The following is a 17272-nucleotide window of genomic DNA, read 5'->3' on the forward strand; positions in this document are numbered from 1 at the left end:
CTAGCAATACTCGAGGAATCACGAGGAACCACCGAGTTTAAAGCTTTACCCGGTTTAACCACCTTAATAGATGCGCCGACCATGGCTTTGGTAACACGTAGAAGGATTATTGGAGGAAGATGAAATCTACCAAGAGACGTCTTTCTCTCTTACGGGTTGCTTGCCTTCTGTTGCGGTCAGAAACCCACCGGCGGGCAGCGACTGGCAACACCGTAGAGCCGGGAACAATTAGGGCTGCGGCTGGCCCCAGTCCCTCAGAGCGACGGCCCGCAAAGCCTTCTGGTCACACGTCCGATGCTGTCGCAAGGGCGTGCCACCCGACCTATACACTGGTCGGGAAGGTGTTGGATGATGCCTCGCTTAGTTTCCTCGCATGGCATACACGTAAACGTTAAATACGAGCCTCGATCGGCTCTCGAGGTTGTCCCGTGAATCGGCTCAAAGAGCCGATCCACCCATGATTCGTACGAGGTGCACGAATATATGGTGGTCCTGCTTGATCAAGATAAAGCTAATGCAATCTACGACGATTTAGGGTTTTCACCGCATAATCGGTTCATCCTACTCACGATTGGGCCTCGCGCTCGCGCACGGTGATCGTAAGCCGATCCTAGACAGGGCCTAAAAACCAACACGAGGTTGATCCCCGGAACATCCTGTCTAGGGCTAGCAAACTACACCCTACACGCCGCTGGATCCTCCAACCCTTTGTAAGGCCTAACTATTGCGGATGTTAAACTAATCCTTGAAGAACAAGGAGCAACCGTAACGGATCGGATCTACTAAACAATGATCAAGCGGGGTGCCGCCCCTACACCTAAGATAGGTGTAAGGGCGGCAAGATGTATAAGGGTTGCACTACGACAGCATATGATACGAAGAACAATGCTAACCCTAACACATCTAAGATAACTACGTTGCTCGCCATCAAAAAGGCTTCAGCACGAGCAACGCATGAACAACGTAGGTATGCTTGTGCTGCCTAGATCGCAAGATGCGATCTAGGCAGCATGGTGCTTACCGGAGAAACCCTCGAGACGAAGGAGTTGGCGATGCGCCGAGATTTGTTTGTGTTGAACGTTGGTTGTTGTTTATTTCATAAACCCTAGATACATATTTATAGTCCAGGGGACTTTCTAACTCAAGCGTGCACCTAACCGTGCACGGGTAAAACTCTAACTCCTAACCGACACGTATCCTACTATGGTACAGATACACGGGCAATTAGCCCAAACTTGGTACACAAGGCCGATTCACGTATTCCTTCTATACATATATTCTTCAAACCCATCTTGATCGCGGCCCACCTCTGACTCGGTCAAATTCTGGTGATAACACATGCCCCCTGGTTTTGGAAATGACATTTCCAAAATCATTACGCTTTTCTTTCGTCGGGTCATGTCGTGGCAGAGCAGAGCTGCCGCAGAATCTTCCATCATTTCGCCGCGCCTCCTTGGCTACTCTGCAAAATTTTGACAGCCTCAGCATCACTCCCTCGGAAACTGCAATAGCATTAAATTTCCACTAGGCTCCTCCTTTATTTAACCGTGCCGACTGATTAGCCCTCTTCATCCTCTTCCTCTGTTCTAGCTATCGGCACCAACAAACCCTCTTCCCTGTAGCAATGTCTTCCTCTTCCTCTTCCCCCTCAGGCCTCCCCCTCCAACCGTCGCCAAAGAACAAGAATGAGGACGACCTCCACTCCGGGGCGAACCCCATCTCCTCCGGTAAGGAGGAGAAAGAAGGAGAAGTAGAGAAGACCAAGGCCTCCCCCTCCACCAAGCTCCCTCCGAAGAAGCGCTCCCGCATGTGGGCGGACAGCGAGGACGAAGATGATGACGAAGAAGGAGAGGAGGAGGAGGAGGAAGATGATTCCTCCTCTTCCGCTGGGTACCCGCCGACGAAACGCTTCCGCTCTTGGGCGGACAGCGAGGATGATGATGATGACGAGGAAGACGAAGCTCCGACCAAAGGCTGGGGCAGCAGCCGACGAGGAGCTTCCCGGGAGCAGCGCCGACGACATCGACGACGGCGATGATGAGGACGATGACGACTAGTAGAGTAGGACTAGTAGTAGCAGTGCACTAGGCACCAGATCCCTCTTTTGAGAGCCATCGGCTCTTTCTTGTAAAGCTGCTCCTTTGAACTAATGAAAATTGTTCTCCCGATTTATCTTTCAATTAGTTCAATTTCAATCCTCCAGCTCGTCTCACCAAGGTCGATAGCAACGTATCAGACCCCTCCTCTTTTTAGACGCCCATGAAGCCGGGCTCAGATATCGATTAGACCGTCAGTCAAGCACTTCTCAAATTTAGACTGTGATTTGATACTCCGCAAATCTATAGCCGATGACTGTTCATCGGCCATTTTTGAGAATCCAGTCTTCCTCCCTTTCTTGTAGCAACAGGACGGTCCAAACCCTGTAAAAGACGACAGCCTCCCTTTCCAGCTCCCCTCCGTAGCCTCAGCAGTCTTCCTCTGCAAGAAGCTCAGCGTTTTCGGAGAAGGCCGCGATACAGGGTCAGCCGATGCAACTCCAATCGGCTCCCGAAAAATAGAGCATCCACCAAATTAGCTGCCCCCCGAGCCTTAATCAAGGCGAGAACATCAGCGAGGATGCACAGATCTAACAGGAAAGGCTTTGACTTCAGGTAATCTGGTAATCCGAGACAGCCACCAGGAAGAGCCAGCCAAACTTGCCCCATTGATCAGCTTTTTTCCGTTGAACGCCGGTGTCTTGCATGTCAAATTGATGTTACCGCTGAACTATCGCAAAGGGTTGTCGGCTTACTGCAACCGAGGCTGCTCTCATTGCACATTCCCTCCAAGGAAACAGAAACTCATGAAGCTAAACTGAAAACCATCTTTGGCGCAAATCTGAGCCTCGTGGGTTCGTGTAATTGTTCTAGAGTCGATGGCGGCGGCATCGGCTTTGTATCCTTAAGTCGACGTCTGCGCATCGGCTGTGCTAAATTTTTTTTGAATTTTTTACGGCCGATTTATGTATCGGCCCCCATACTTCAATACCATCATCAAAGGATATCTCAGGCTGCTGGGCATTTGTAAGATGCTTTCCTCGTGTTTTATCCACCTGGGTGCCCCCCGAGCCGATTCTTTCAAGGGATTTGATGGTATCGGCTCTGTTGGATCAAATGTTGAACCCGGGCGTAATGGATGGTGAGGATAATTTTGGCCGATTGCTGGAATCGGCCTCCACGTTGCTTGTTCGATGAAGGTTTTGTAATGTCCCTCCATAAATTTTTGGGGCCGATCACAAGGATCAGCCTCGCCACGTTTGCTCGTTGATTTGCTCCAGCTACACGGTTAGGCCGATGGATACGACCAGCCTAACTTCATCCTCTCGTCACACCGATGCGCTCGGCTGTCGTCCACCTTGAGTGCATCGTTTAATCCTCGAGCGATAAACTCCGTTGGGAGGATCAACACCATGTTTGTGCCAGCCGATGTTTCATCATCGGCTTTCTTTGTCTGGGGCGCCACTCTTTTCTTTGTGGCCGACCTTCTTCGTCCAGGGTTCGCTGAATCTTGGCGGCCAGATCAGGCCGTGCCTTCCTCAACGTGTGCAGGTATAATCTTTCAGCTTCTTCCAACCCACGTAGACGCTGCACCCTTCGTTTTTGGGAACGGCTGAGCCCATCAGGGCACCACCTTGGCCGATGATACTTGTCTTCTTCATCATCGTCCTCTAGTTCCTCGAGATCTTCCACCCGAGCGGACTCGGCATGCTTGTTCCGAGGCGGGAGAGGCCCTAGACGCTTGAACACGGACACGTTAGCTGTATCCTTCTTCTTCCGTTTGCATTACGGCGCTTGCCGATTGTTGGCAATCGGCTCATTCCTGAATCCCGGCGGCTGCTCGAAGAAGGGGCAGTCCCAGTGCCTATCCTCGTCGTCTTGCTCCCTCGACTTTTCCTTGGCGTGGCGCTCGTATCGCTCCTCGTCGTGATCATGCCGACGACGTCTCCTGTCGTTCCTAGCCAGACGATCTTTTTCATCATCGTCGTTGTATCGCCGGCGTTGGTCATACTGACTCACATACTTGTTGAGGAGGTGATCAGAGAGAGGTCGTTGATATCTTATGTTCTTCACTTCTCCCTCTGTGACGTAACGCTTGCCGTCTTGGCGGAGCCGATCGCGTGGAGCGGCTTCCTCCGTGTCTTTGCTATGAGAGCAGTCTGCCCTCATCTCCGTCCTTACCGCAGTGGTGCCCAAGCCCTACCATGTTGATATTGCACGAGAGATCTTGCTGGCACCCTCCATGGTAAGTATACTCCACCATGTTAACGGCGGGGAAGGGGTGTGTGTCGACCTTCATGGCGTACTGGTTGAAAATTAGCCGTCCATTTTCTATCGCCATTTGGATCTGCCGACGCCACACCCTGCAGGTCGTTAGTGGTGTGGGTGAACGTGTTATGCCACTTGCGGTATGGCTTTCCGTTCAGCTCCTGCACCGTAGGAATCTTGTGGCCTTCGGGTACCTTTATATGCTTCTCCGTGAGTAAGAGATCGAAAATCTGCTCGGTTTTGGTCACGTCGAAGTCGAACCCTTTTGGAGGGCCTTGTGGCTTCACCCATTTGCAGGACACGGGGCCTCGCCGCTCGAGTCCATTCAGCCACCGCTACCTCTCGATCTCCCGCAGCACCTTCATCCTCGTCCGCGTCAACCAGGACCACCGCACGCTTGAATTTGTCCCGGTAAACATCCGGGTGGCGCCTGTTCATATGCCGACGGCTTCGCACCATGTGCGCCAATGAAGGGTAGTCTCGCTTGGGAGGCCACGTCCTTGATCGATGATGAGAGACCCACCACCGCCAACTCGACCGCTTCTTTTCACTTACGTGAACCGAATAGCATCGGTTCCTCACGGTCTCGAAGCGCCGGATGTATTCCGACACTCGTTTCCCCGCGCTCGTCGTACTTGTGCTAGATCGGCAATGCCGGTCTCGGAAGCCTCCGAGTGATACTGCTCATGGAACTGCTCTTCCAACTCGCTTCCAAGTCCGGATTGAGTTCGGTGGCAGCGATGTGTACCACCCGAAAGCCGATCCCGTGAGGGACCGTGCGAAGAACCTCACACGCAGCTCGTCCGACGCCGAGATCGTGCCCGACTGTGCCAAATATCGGCTCACATGCTCGATGTAGCTGGAACCATCTCGATCCACTAAACTTTGTGAAGTCCGGGAGCCGATATTTGGGTGGTAGCGGGATCAATTCGTACTCGTTAGGGTACGGCTTGGTATAGCCGAACGTCTTCCTTTTCGGCATCATGCCGAACCGATCTTTCGGAATCGTACAAATCTGATCCGCGGTGATGGCTGAAGGTGTCGAACCCCGAAGATTCGCCGGGGTGGCATACTTAACCAGCCATGCTTGCTTTTCCAGTTCCGAGCCAACTGCAGGAGCTGGGCTCTGGAGGTTTGTCGGAGTGGCGTACTTAGCTAGCCACGTTTGCTTCTCAAGATCTGCTCCCGACGTCCCTCCTGCTGTTCCAGAGGCCCCTGATGTCGCAGCCTGGTTCGAGAGTGCCCAGGTGCTGCCGTCTGGTACGTATGCGCACGCGTATCCGTGCGGGATCTCCTTGGGCGCCTCAGGTAGGAATTGGTAGTCACTAGAATCACCACCAACCTTGTAGACGACGTATGCCGATGAGTTCGGCACTTCCGGTGCCGCCCATGCGAACGGCAGCGGTGGATGGGACTGGAGTGGCATCTCTCCTTTGTACGTCCCCAGAGCTGGTCCCGACGGAGAATACCGATGGCTCATGATTTCTCGGATCACGCGCAGAGCGACACGCTCCAAAGTGTTCACCAGTGCTCTCGCAGTGGCGGTGCAGCGAATGAGCCACCATGTAGTTGATCTCCCGACGCAACGACCCGGTGCGTTCTTCGACGGGGCGGACAGGTCCACTCCATCGAGTGCGCCTTCGGTGAGAACCCCTTCCACCCGACGCCATGGGAGCGGGTTCCGTGGAAAGAGCCGATGAGTTCGGCTTCGAGGACCGCCTTGATCTCGTCATGCTTCTTCTTGAGCTCGTCGAGCGGATCCTCGTACTTGACCGGAGTGCTTTCCGCCATCTCGGATGTAGACGGCGATGCGGTGGATGTCGAAGATTGTCCCACCGGGCGTGCCGTAATGTGTTGCGGTCGAAACCCACCGGCGGGCAGCGACCGGCAACACCGTAGAGCCGGGAACAACTAGGGCTGCGGCTGACCCGGTCCCTCGGAGCGACGGCCCGCAAAGCCTTCCGGTCACACGTCCGATGCCGTCGCAAGGGCGTGCCACCCGACCTATACCTGGTCGGGAAGGTGTTGGATGATGCCTCGCTTAGTTTCCCGCATGGCATACACGTAAACGTTAAATACGAGCCTCGATCGGCTCTCGGGTTGTCCTGTGAATCGGCTCAAAGAGCCGATCCACCCATGATTCGTACGAGGTGCACGAATATATGGTGGTCCTGCTTGATCAAGATAAAGCTAATGCAATCTACGACGATTTAGGGTTTTCACCGCATAATCGGATCATCCTACTCACGATTGGGCCTCGTGCTCGCGCACGGTGATCGTAAGCCGATCCTAGACAGGGCCTAAAAACCAACACGAGGTTGATCCCGGAACATCCCGTCTAGGGCTAGCAAACTACACCCTACACGCCGCTGGATCCTCCAACCCTTTGTAAGGCCTAACTATTGCGGATGTTAAACTAATCCTTGAAGAACAAGGAGCAACCGTAACGGATCGGATCTACTAAACAATGATCAAGCGGGTGTCGCCCCTACACCTAAGATAGGTGTAAGGGCGGCAAGATGTATAAGGGTTGCACTACGACGAGCATATGATACGAAGAACAATGCTAACCCTAACACATCTAAGATAACTACGTTGCTCGCAATCAAAAAGGCTTCGAGCACGAGCAACGCATGAACAACGTAGGTAGGCTTGTGCCGCCTAGATCGCAAGATGCGATCTAGGCAGCATGGTGCTTACCGGAGAAACCCTCGAGACGAAGGAGTTGGCGATGCGCCGAGATTTGTTTGTGTTGAACGTTGGTTGTTGTTTATTTCATAAACCCTAGATACATATTTATAGTCCGGGGGACTTTCTAACTCAAGCGTGCACCTAACCGTGCACGGGTAAAACTCTAACTCCTAACCGACACGTATCCTACTATGGTACAGATACACGGGCAATTAGCCCAAACTTGGTACACAAGGCCGATTCACGTATTCCTTCTATACATATATTCTTCAAACCCATCTTGATCGCGGCCCACCTCTGACTCGGTCAAATTCTGGTGATAACACCTTCTCAGATACAAATATGAAGAATTATATTCACTTATCACATTTATTCCACCTGGCACATTCACTATCACCATGAACCAAGTCACCCCGCGCCTACTTTTCCATCTGCAGAAACTCGTTTATTTCTTATTAGTTGTTTACTTATATGCACTTTACTTTATTGCATTATCAATACTCCAAACTCTTAATATTCACACTCACAACTTTCCATTTTAATTCTTGCAGTCAATTCACCTAAGACTTGTGACACTTTGGGTGCGACAGAAATATCTATGATGAACATCCTCCTATGCTTCTTGTTGGGATACGATATAAAATCCGAAAATAACACTTCCACGAAAATATGCACGAATGACCTTGTTGTTCTTTCATGCCATCAGTGAATGCATGTGCTATGTTCGTCATGTGACAGTAGTGATGATCTTGTTTGTTCAAGGTAGTGTATTTAATATTCAAACATCGTGTCAAAGTACTTATGACTAAGCTCTGTTAATCCTTAATACAAGATTGCATGGAGTTTTTCCTTTCTTGTGGAGTATAAGAGATATGTGTTGCATCATCTATATGTTAGGACGTGATGCACATATGAATGCGTATCTTACACATGTTATTATTTTGCATCCTCATATCTCATTGATGAATTACTATTTATCCACTACAACTTAAAAGAGAGAATAGTCAAGTGAACCCATGAACCCCGGTCCACTTTTTATCATAAGAAACACCTTTATATTTTGCTTTTACCTTATTTTCTATTTGCTGCACTATTTTAATCCAAAAATCCAAAAATATTTACTTTTCTTATTTGCATCCAAAACACCAAAAACAATCAACCTTTACAGTTTTTATTTAGTTACTAAATTTTATCTTGTTTTACTCGCTTTATTTTTACTTGTGTTTTATTTACTTACACGAAACCTTGTGCTTGACAACCACACGATGGTGTTGGCGACACAAGGCTTTTATTTTACTTTGAAGGATTGCTAGAAGAAGAAGAGAGAAGGGAATACTCTTTGCTCAGTTCCCCGAGAGTTCGATATAAACCCTCGAGTCATTCTTGTGGGGAAAATACTTTGCTGACACAACACTCTGCACTTGGAGTCCCAACACCATCAGTATATCGTGTGAAGGTAGGTGGTCTCTCTCATTCGCAAGTACTCGTCAAGGAGATCAACAACAACTCCATTTACAAGCATACGAATAGTTGCAGAACACTTCTGATAAGAGGTGAATCCTAGCTTACTAGTGGCATCGGTCCTGCATCCGAAGTAAGGGATGTAGTCTCTCACGCCTCGTAGAATAGTCAAGAACTTGTCTCTTGACACCTGATAGGGCCACCGGAATAGGGCCTCTGTGAAGAGCGGCTTGGTAGGGTGGAAGTAGTCCTGATACTGTCGGTAGTGGCAACCCTCTCGATCCTGCTTCAGGTTGCCCCTGCGAGGACTTGTCGAGCCTTTGTGCATCGGCCTCTGAATCTTAGTGTGCTCGCTGATGAGGGAGGCCGCGGCAACCATGAGCCCCGAAGAGGCGTATGCGTCATCTTTCGATAACCTATCAAGGACGTCCTTGACAAAGAATTCGATCGACTGCTTGAGTCCATCTGCAGGACAACAATTATGGGTCAATGGCATGCCTTGTTCAAGCAAACATGCAAAAATGGTCCAGGATTTCGTACCAAGCAATTGGCCAAACTGGTCGTGAGCGGTGAGGTCGGCGGGCAATTCCGAGCGAAATAGCGGTGCCAGGGGATGTTGGCGATGCTACGAGGGACATCTGTCGATGCTATTGGCTGCATACGATGTTGCTACAAGTGGTGGGGTGGTGTTTTTACAAGCAGTGGGCGGCATTGATGCCGGCGGTGGGCGGTGATTCTGCCGATGGCATCCGATGTTGGTACTAGCGGTTGTGTGGTGTTGCTATCGGCGGTGGGCGGCGACGGTGCCGACTCCATTCGGTGTTGCTGCAAGTGGCGGGTGGTGTTGATACCGGCGGCGGGCGGCGATGTTGTGGGTGGCGTACGCTGTGGTGTTGTCTTCATACGGTGAGGGGGGGGGGTCGTATTGATGTGCTGCTGTTGGAAGAAATACATAGAAGGAAGAGTCGGTCTCATCCATGTTTATCACAACTATTGATTAAATAAAGTATATTGTACCGGTATGGTCGCATGGTGGTGTGGGAATTTTGGATTTTTTTCTCATGGTTATAGCGAGGAGGATTGCTCTTGCAATATTTTTCTCGGCTGCTTCATCTTACACATTGATGTTCGTTGGCTCCCAGCGATGTCGACTAGGCTATTTAAATATTTTTTATGTCAACTAGGCTATTTAAATGTTTTTTTCCTGAAATACAAATATTGATACTCTTTTGGATGTGGATTTATTATTTTAATGTTATGTGTATACATGCAACCTTGGTATTACGATGGCTCAAATTAAAATTGTAGAAGAACCCTCGTTGATACCGTTTCTTTATTTTGTTATCGCTGGAGACACGTGGTATTGATTGTGAAAAATAATACTGCACCGGTAGAACTAAAGAGTGTCATTAAGTCGACGACCAGCGGCATAAATACCCAAAGCAAACCAAGATCCACAGATAAGAGTATGGAAAACAAAGGGCAGAACAGTCCTAACAAACACAGGATCCAGATGACCCAATAGCTCAATATTCAGAGGGCGCGACAAACACAAGCTCACAATTCAGAAAGCGCGACACATCCTCGACGCAGAAGTCCGGGACTAGAGCAGGTTCAGGCTGGCAGCGGCCACGGACAGCACGGATGCGGCGATCGTCAGGGCGAAGGAGCAACCGACAGTCGACGCCGCATTGCCGTGCGGCGACGGCGCTGCGGCGGCGGCTCGGCCGGCGGAGCCACCGCCAGCGGCAGACGGGGTGGGCGCCATGGAGGGTGCCGTGGAAGGGGCAGCAGAGGAGAGCACGGGGACGTCGACCTTCTGCCCAATGGCGCAGTGGCCCGGGAAGCCGCAGAGGAAGTAGTGGTGACCGGTGGTGTTGAGGACGACGGAGTCCTTGCCCGTGGACCAGGTGGCCGTCGGCTTCGTCACGTCGCAGTTCTTGTAGTCCGCCTTGCTCACAGCGATGACGTTGTGGAACTGCTTGTTGTACGTGAACACTGCGCCATTTTTCAGGAAAGTTAATCTAACATCGCTATCATGGAGGAAACAACAATTATTTGCACAACTTATTAAATTGAATTAAATCGACACGTTGTTAACTGTTCCAGGCCATCAGTCTGATAAAAAAAGGGGCCCTGGAGCGTCAGCATTCTCATGGAATAACTTTTTTTTGGGCTGTTGGGGAACAGCATAAGCCATCAGGTGCATTTCATATCAGAAAGTGTCCTACCGACCCACTCAACAACAGTCTACGTCTTCAGAAGTTGGCATTAAAAATCTCTCAATCGACTAATTGTCAAATGTGACTGACAATTTGTCTTCATTCTTCTCACCCAACGTGATGGTAATCATAATAGTCATTTTGGTTTAGCAAACACATGTTCAGGAATTAACGCGCAGCTGTTCATAAATAATTTCAATCCAAGGCCACTTGTAAGTGTTGAGTGGTCACTACGATCCACAAATAGTGCTATGATCCGCATGCTACCATTACAGCCAATGGGTATATCTCAACCTGGAATCGACCCACATCGCAGACAATATAGCGTGGCAACCTATCATGCAAATTGATAATCATGGATCTCCTCCGTGGACGGCCCACAGCCATATACATACATTTGTGGTTCTCCGATTACTTTCTAAAGTCTGTCAAAAAAAATTACTTCCTAAAGACAGCATATGTGCCGTCTGTGTGTCTCATCAAGGCGGAATATTCTTTCAGTGGGAGGCGACGTTCCCGTCGACAGCGAGGCGCCTGTGGTGACTTCGTCAATTTCAAGATCCAATCCGCCGGCTCGGTCTTCCGGAGATGCTCATAGGGGTAGGGTATACGTGTGTGCGTTCATAGGGATGAGTGTTTGCGCGTGTATGTGAGCGCTTGCGTTTGTACTGTGTTTCTCAAAAAAAAAAAAAAAAAAAAAATATGCCGTCTTCTTTTCGGCCCACCTAGCGCTACCAACCAACCAACAATGAGAGCGCATCCATAAGTGAGTTGGCAACATGTTCCCAACATAATTTGGTATGTTGCAAAAGGGGCCTTTCAGGCAGATGGGGAGAGGAACAGCATGGTCCCTAGCTAGCTAGGACTCGAGGAAGGAGATGTTGGTCCACCGAGGAAGCTCCCAATTGGTGAATGGGTGATAGAGAGTGGAGCAAGGAACAATCAAAGCATCATATATATTGATGTGAACAATCTTTGGATCTGTGTAAATACTTTTCCTAGTGGATACAATATTATAGACTAGAACAAATTTTCCCCAAACATGATAATCATAAGAAGAAACGCAATACTATGAGACTTTTCAGAATCTTACTCAGTATTGTCCATAGTCAAGCATATCTAAGTTTCACCCGGTTTATAGAGAAATATGTTGCTCGTTTTCTTTCCATGGTACTAGCAGAGAAGGTCATCAAGCCAATATCGATGGAATAACTATGATGGTCGGATCTTCGTGCTGAGGTGAAATTGGCTTGGCGATTCGTGGTTTGTAACAACGACTAGTATGTGATGGTGACTGCATAGGAGAAGTTCAGAGTCTTATCTTTCAGGGTGAAAATTTAAGGTCTGGCTTTAATTGGTTGTATCTGATAATGTTCTTCTTGAAGGCATTGTTTTAAGAGAGATGACTTTTTTCAGGGTGAAAACCTAAGATCTATGATCGGGCGACGACAACGTTTTTGTACTATTTTCTTCTTGGATGCGTCGCTCATGAAGAAGCTGAGCTTCTGGTGTTGTCTTGATGGTGTTAGGGTTGCTACTTCAAGTTACGGACTGACTGAGATCCGGTGCCTTGCTTGAGACAAGGCACGGATGAACAGTACCGTGCCTTGCTATTCTGGACGTTAGATCGAAAATGGACGAACAAGATCTTAACCCTGCAGGAACGTACTGTAGCGCATGCACTGCAGACAATACTGTAGCAGGTGTCCTGTATCACGCACACTGTAGATGGTACTGTAGCGAATGCACTGGCTATACTCATCCAGCCATTGATTTTCGATCCAGCGGCAAGAAACGAAGGTCAAGGCATGCTACTGTTGATCTGTGCCTTGTCTTAAGCAAGGCACCGGATCTCAATCCCTCACGGATTCTAGTTTGTTTCACTAAACAGGTGGCCGCCAACAAAGCGTGAAGACAGAAGCACACGCCGAAGTGCCGAACAGAGCGGAACAAGGCGGAGAACGGGGCGTCCGACAAGGCACAGGAAAGCTGGCGGAGCCTCCGGTCCGGGCGTACGACGGCCGGCGGCCGGGGCAGACGGAAAAGCCGCCGCGATGACGACCCCACACACCTTGCAGGGTCAGTCAGGTTGGGCCGAAAGGCAGGCTCGGTCAGGCTGTGCGGTGGGTGGGTGGTTGGGGTCTCTCCTCCAACGCCCTCGGCGTGTGCGCGGATGCGGTTGCGCACTGGACCGCGACGTACCGGCAGTCCGGCGCCGGTCACGTTTCGGATACGGCCAGGGCCAGCCAAGTCCCAGCGAGGCCAGGGACCCTGCGGCCTGACACGTACGTACATGATGCGGACCACTGCCGGCTGCCGTCACATCGTCCTAGCGGATGATATCTCAGTCTTTGCACAAACTGGGTACTTCCTACCTAGCTCTGCTGAACTGCACTACAGTTATGAACTGTGCACCACTGCCGCCCGCTAGATCTCCTTGCTAGCAATACCATGTGTGGAGTTTTGCTACTACCATCAACTCATGTTTTTTTTCCCTCATGTTAACGTCTTTCCCCCATGTTACCAAAGTTTTCAGGCTCATCAAGACGACGTTTAACTAGTATACCTAGACTATATAAGCTACAATGTCATCTAATTAAGCCATCATCTATATACTCCTAGCTTGGCAGCCAAAATGGTGCTCCCTCCGTCCATAGCATGTTTTAGATTTATCTAAATATGCTAAATTTAGATAAATTTAAGCCATGTATTTATGAACAGAGTTAGTACTACTACTATTTTTTCACGGTACATTGATGGTGAACACGATGCAACCGGACAAAACCTTCAACAAATGTGGCAAATTTGAACTCTTCACCAAATGAGTACTTCCACTCCCTCTGTTCCATAATATTTATACCAAATTCAAATGTAGTTATTCATAAGATATCTAAACATGTCTAAATTTACGACAACAATTTATAAAATATTTTGTTGTTTATTAGCTTGTTGCGGAGAAAACACCGCGACAAGCCACCAAACAACACGCTACGGGTCTTGCTAGAACTCAATAATGTCGGCCTCCAAACACGACACGACTTTGCAGTGTGTGCGGTGTAGCACCACCGAGCAGCGAGAGCCAGTTAATGAGGCTTCGACTGGAGTCACGCACGTCGCGGCGCGGGCGGTGGTCGCGCCGCACCGAATCACAGCAAGGATCACGCCGCGCTGGATAAGCACCGCCGGCCGACGGCCGTGAAGCCAGCTGCATGCTAGCACGGCGGTGGGTTGGGTGCTCTGCTCTTGCGTGGCAAAAGGTTACAGCAAAAGCCAAGCAAGCAAATGGTTATTATTCAGGGATGGATAACGACGTCGCGCGTCCAGAGCCTTCTATTCTATGCCGCACAATCATCCAGCCCGTAGTCCAGCGGCTGCCGAATCGTCTGCCGATCGATCGCTACTTCTGAGGCGAGTGGCCGAGTGTCGTCCTGCCAGTGATTTCTGTTAAAGTAAGCTCGGAAGTCGGAAGTGGGAGCTCGGGCCCGCCTCTTCCTTACTCGACTAGTGGTGCTGCCATGGAACTGGTGGTAGGATTTATCTACTACTCCAAATTGGCAAGCTAGCAAAAAATACGGCTAAATTTGCATCAAAAAATATACTCATATCTGGTTTCCTTCAAAATACTTCGTGATATTTTTGATTTTATGTGTAGCCAAATATGCAGCGTATTATTATTTGGCAAAACTCTGCAGACATGTATACAGCACAGGATCTGCATGTATCCACGCTTCTTTTGAAACATTAAAAATATCATGCTTCACATTTTAAATACTGATTTTCCTTAAGTTCGGGAGCACAAACTCTGCGCTCCAAGCTGTAGCTCTTGCTCGATCGGGAGCCACAGAGTACAGGGAGAAATGCTCCGGTTCTTGCTCGCGCGAATCTCTGCAAGATCACACCGGGACGCACATACATACTAGCATCCCGACTCCCCCGTAGGCGAAAAGATAACTTTAAGCTTAAGCGCAGGTACTGAAATTGAGCAACATACAGCCAAGTCGTGTACGTGCATACAGAGCTTCAGACTCGGGAATCACCTCAGGTTTCGCCGACAAAAGCATGGTTAATTAGTTTACGACGGGGACTCTTGTTCTTCACCCATGCCCGGCCGGAAATTGGAAGGAAAAAAATCGCAGCAAGAGCAACATAGTGCGAGAGTGTTGTGTGCGTGTGAGAGGTAGTAGGAGTAGGCGGGAGACTGGAGGCGTACCAATGGTGTCGCCGACGCTGAACTTCTTGGACTTGGCCCAGCTGGCGTAGTCGGGGTTGTTCATGATGGTCCACCCGAGCTTGTCGCCCACCTCGTACACGGCCGCTGCCGCCGTCCCCGCCCACATCACCACCGCCACCGCCGCTGCAACGGCCAAGGCCGAACCACTCCTCGCCCCACCCATGTAGATCGGGAAGACTAGACACAGAAATGGAAGGTGGAGACTGGAGAGGCTCCGGCTACTTCCGAGCTCTGTTTCTACTAGCTCGCTAGAGTGTGAGTGGAGTGTAGACGGAGCGTGGCAAAGTAGTAGTGCTGCCGGTTAAATAAAGCTCCACACAGGCCCACGGACAGCCTCCCGAAACTCCGAAACTGCCCTTGCGGCGAGCGTTTGGTGAAGACTGACTGGTGAGGGTTTTCACCAAGGTTTAACATAGCTAAAATAATAGCACGTTATAGTATATCTAGAGGGTACACGTTAAATTTTAGTAATTTTACTCGATGTGGTGCTATTTACGAAATAGCATGCTATATCGCGTTAAAACTTCATAGCGTAAGCGCACTATTTTTTTCAAGCAAGTTGCTTTCATTTTTTCGTGGTGATGAACTGGAATCTGGTGGTTCCACTTCTAAATCAGAAGATAATATCGATAATGCTAATAATTTTTAATAAATAATTTATACTATGTTGTTGTCATGTGAAATGCTGATATTAGCCTTCTAAAATATTTGAGATCTATTTTTATATATGGTTATGTATGTATGATTCAGTCACTTTAGACTATATATCCATTCGTTCTAGTCAAACTATTTATTTTTTCGCTATATTTAGTATTATTTTGAAAACGCTATTTGAAATACCACGCTATTAGCATGATGTACCGTACATAGCGTTTGAAGGAGGCTGCCGCTATCTCACTTAGCACGCTACTTTAAACCATGGTTTTCACGATTCAGAATGGTAGGAGCATCTCCATACGGCCCGCATAGCCCCCCAAAGGACAATAAGGGTGAAGGCGGAGAAAACGATCCAGCCGGTTTCAAAAGTTTGTTTTGGGCTGGCAAACACATTTTCTTCCGCCGGCATCCCCAGGCGGAACCCAACCCACCAGGGGCTAGTGGGGGCGCCGGCGAAAGCTGAAAATGACGTGGGCCAACGGTATCAGCGAGAGAGGAAAAAATCCCCCAGTTTGCCCCTTTCCTGCCCACCCGGATCGACTGCCGCTGTCACCACCCCTCTCGTTGCCTCCACCATTTCCACCGTGCAAAAGGCCAGACAACCCACGGAAACCTCTCCCCAGCCGTGTCCAAGCTCGCCGGGCATAAATCCGACGCCCAAAGTCGTACTTTAACTCTTCCGGGCCACCTCGCGGCGTTTCTGCTCGCGATGTGCTCGACGATTTGCCTGTGATGGATTTAGACGACGAGGAGATGGCCACCATTCTGTGTGACGAACAAGCCGAGGTTGCTGCCGCTGCGGACGTCGACAACGAGCATATGGAAATCATAGCTTTTCTTCTTGTCATGTACGCCTAGGATGCCAAGCCACCACGTGGTGGTTCAAAGATGGGGCGGTGTGTGGTGACTGATGACGCATGAAGCACACGTCCGTTGGGAACCCCAAGAGGAAGGTGTGATGCGTACAGAGACGAAATTTCCTCGCAAGAAACCAAGGTTATCGAACCAGTAGGAGATGAAGGCCACGTGAAGTTTGTTGGTGAATGAGTGTAGTGCGGCGCAACACCAGGGATTCCGGTACCAACGTGGAACCTGCACAACACAATCAAAGTACTTTGCGCCAACTTAACAGTGAGGTTGTCAATCTCACCGGCTTGCTATAAACAAAGGATTAAACGTATGGCGTGGAGAATGATGTTTGTTTGCGAAGAACAGCAGAGAACAGAGTTTGCAGTAGATTGTATTTCAGATGTAAAAGAATGGACCGGGGTCCACAGTTCACTAGTGGTGTATCTCCAATAAGAAATATCATGTTGGGTGAACAAATTACAGTTGGACAATTGACAAATAGAGAGGGCATAACAATGCACATACATATCATGATGACTACTATGATTTTTACTTAGGGCATTACGACAAAGTACATAGACCGCTATCCAGCATGCATCTATGCCTAAAAAGTCCACCTTCGGGTTAGCATCCGCACCCCTCCAAGCATTAAGTTGCAAACAACATGACAATTGCATTAAGTATGGTGCGTAATGTAATCAACACAAATATCCCTAGACAAAGCATTGATGTTTTATCCCTAGTGGCAACAAGACATCCATAACCTTAGAACTTTCTCATCACTCGTCCTGCATTCAATGGAGGCATGAACCCACTATCGAGCATAAATACTCCCTCTTGGAGTCACAAGTATCAAC

General features: G+C 49.3%; 1 protein-coding gene across 1 annotated transcript; it reads right to left on the reverse strand.

Moving 5' to 3' along the window:
- Window positions 1-9865: 9865 nt before the first annotated feature.
- LOC124679024 (mavicyanin-like) lies at window positions 9866-15072 on the reverse strand. Its single transcript, XM_047214856.1, has 2 exons — window positions 14889-15072; window positions 9866-10454 (listed from the first exon to the last, which is right to left on the reverse strand). Exons 1-2 carry the CDS (start codon window positions 15070-15072, stop codon window positions 10060-10062), a joined length of 579 nt encoding a protein of 192 aa, XP_047070812.1. The 3' UTR covers window positions 9866-10059.
- Window positions 15073-17272: the final 2200 nt, after the last annotated feature.

The sequence above is a fragment of the Lolium rigidum genome, chromosome 7 (assembly GCF_022539505.1).
Source record: "Lolium rigidum isolate FL_2022 chromosome 7, APGP_CSIRO_Lrig_0.1, whole genome shotgun sequence".
NCBI classification, from domain to species: Eukaryota; Viridiplantae; Streptophyta; class Magnoliopsida; order Poales; family Poaceae; genus Lolium; species Lolium rigidum.

Excerpts from the sequence above, each read along its gene's own strand:
- LOC124679024 (XM_047214856.1), bottom strand. The coding sequence starts at position 15,072 with ATGGGTGGGGCGAGGAGTGGTTCGGCCTTGGCCGTTGCAGCGGCGGTG. Across the intron at positions 10,455-14,888 it reads CAGCGTCGGCGACACCATTG|TGTTCACGTACAACAAGCAG; the intron begins GTACGCCTCCAG and ends AAAATGGCGCAG.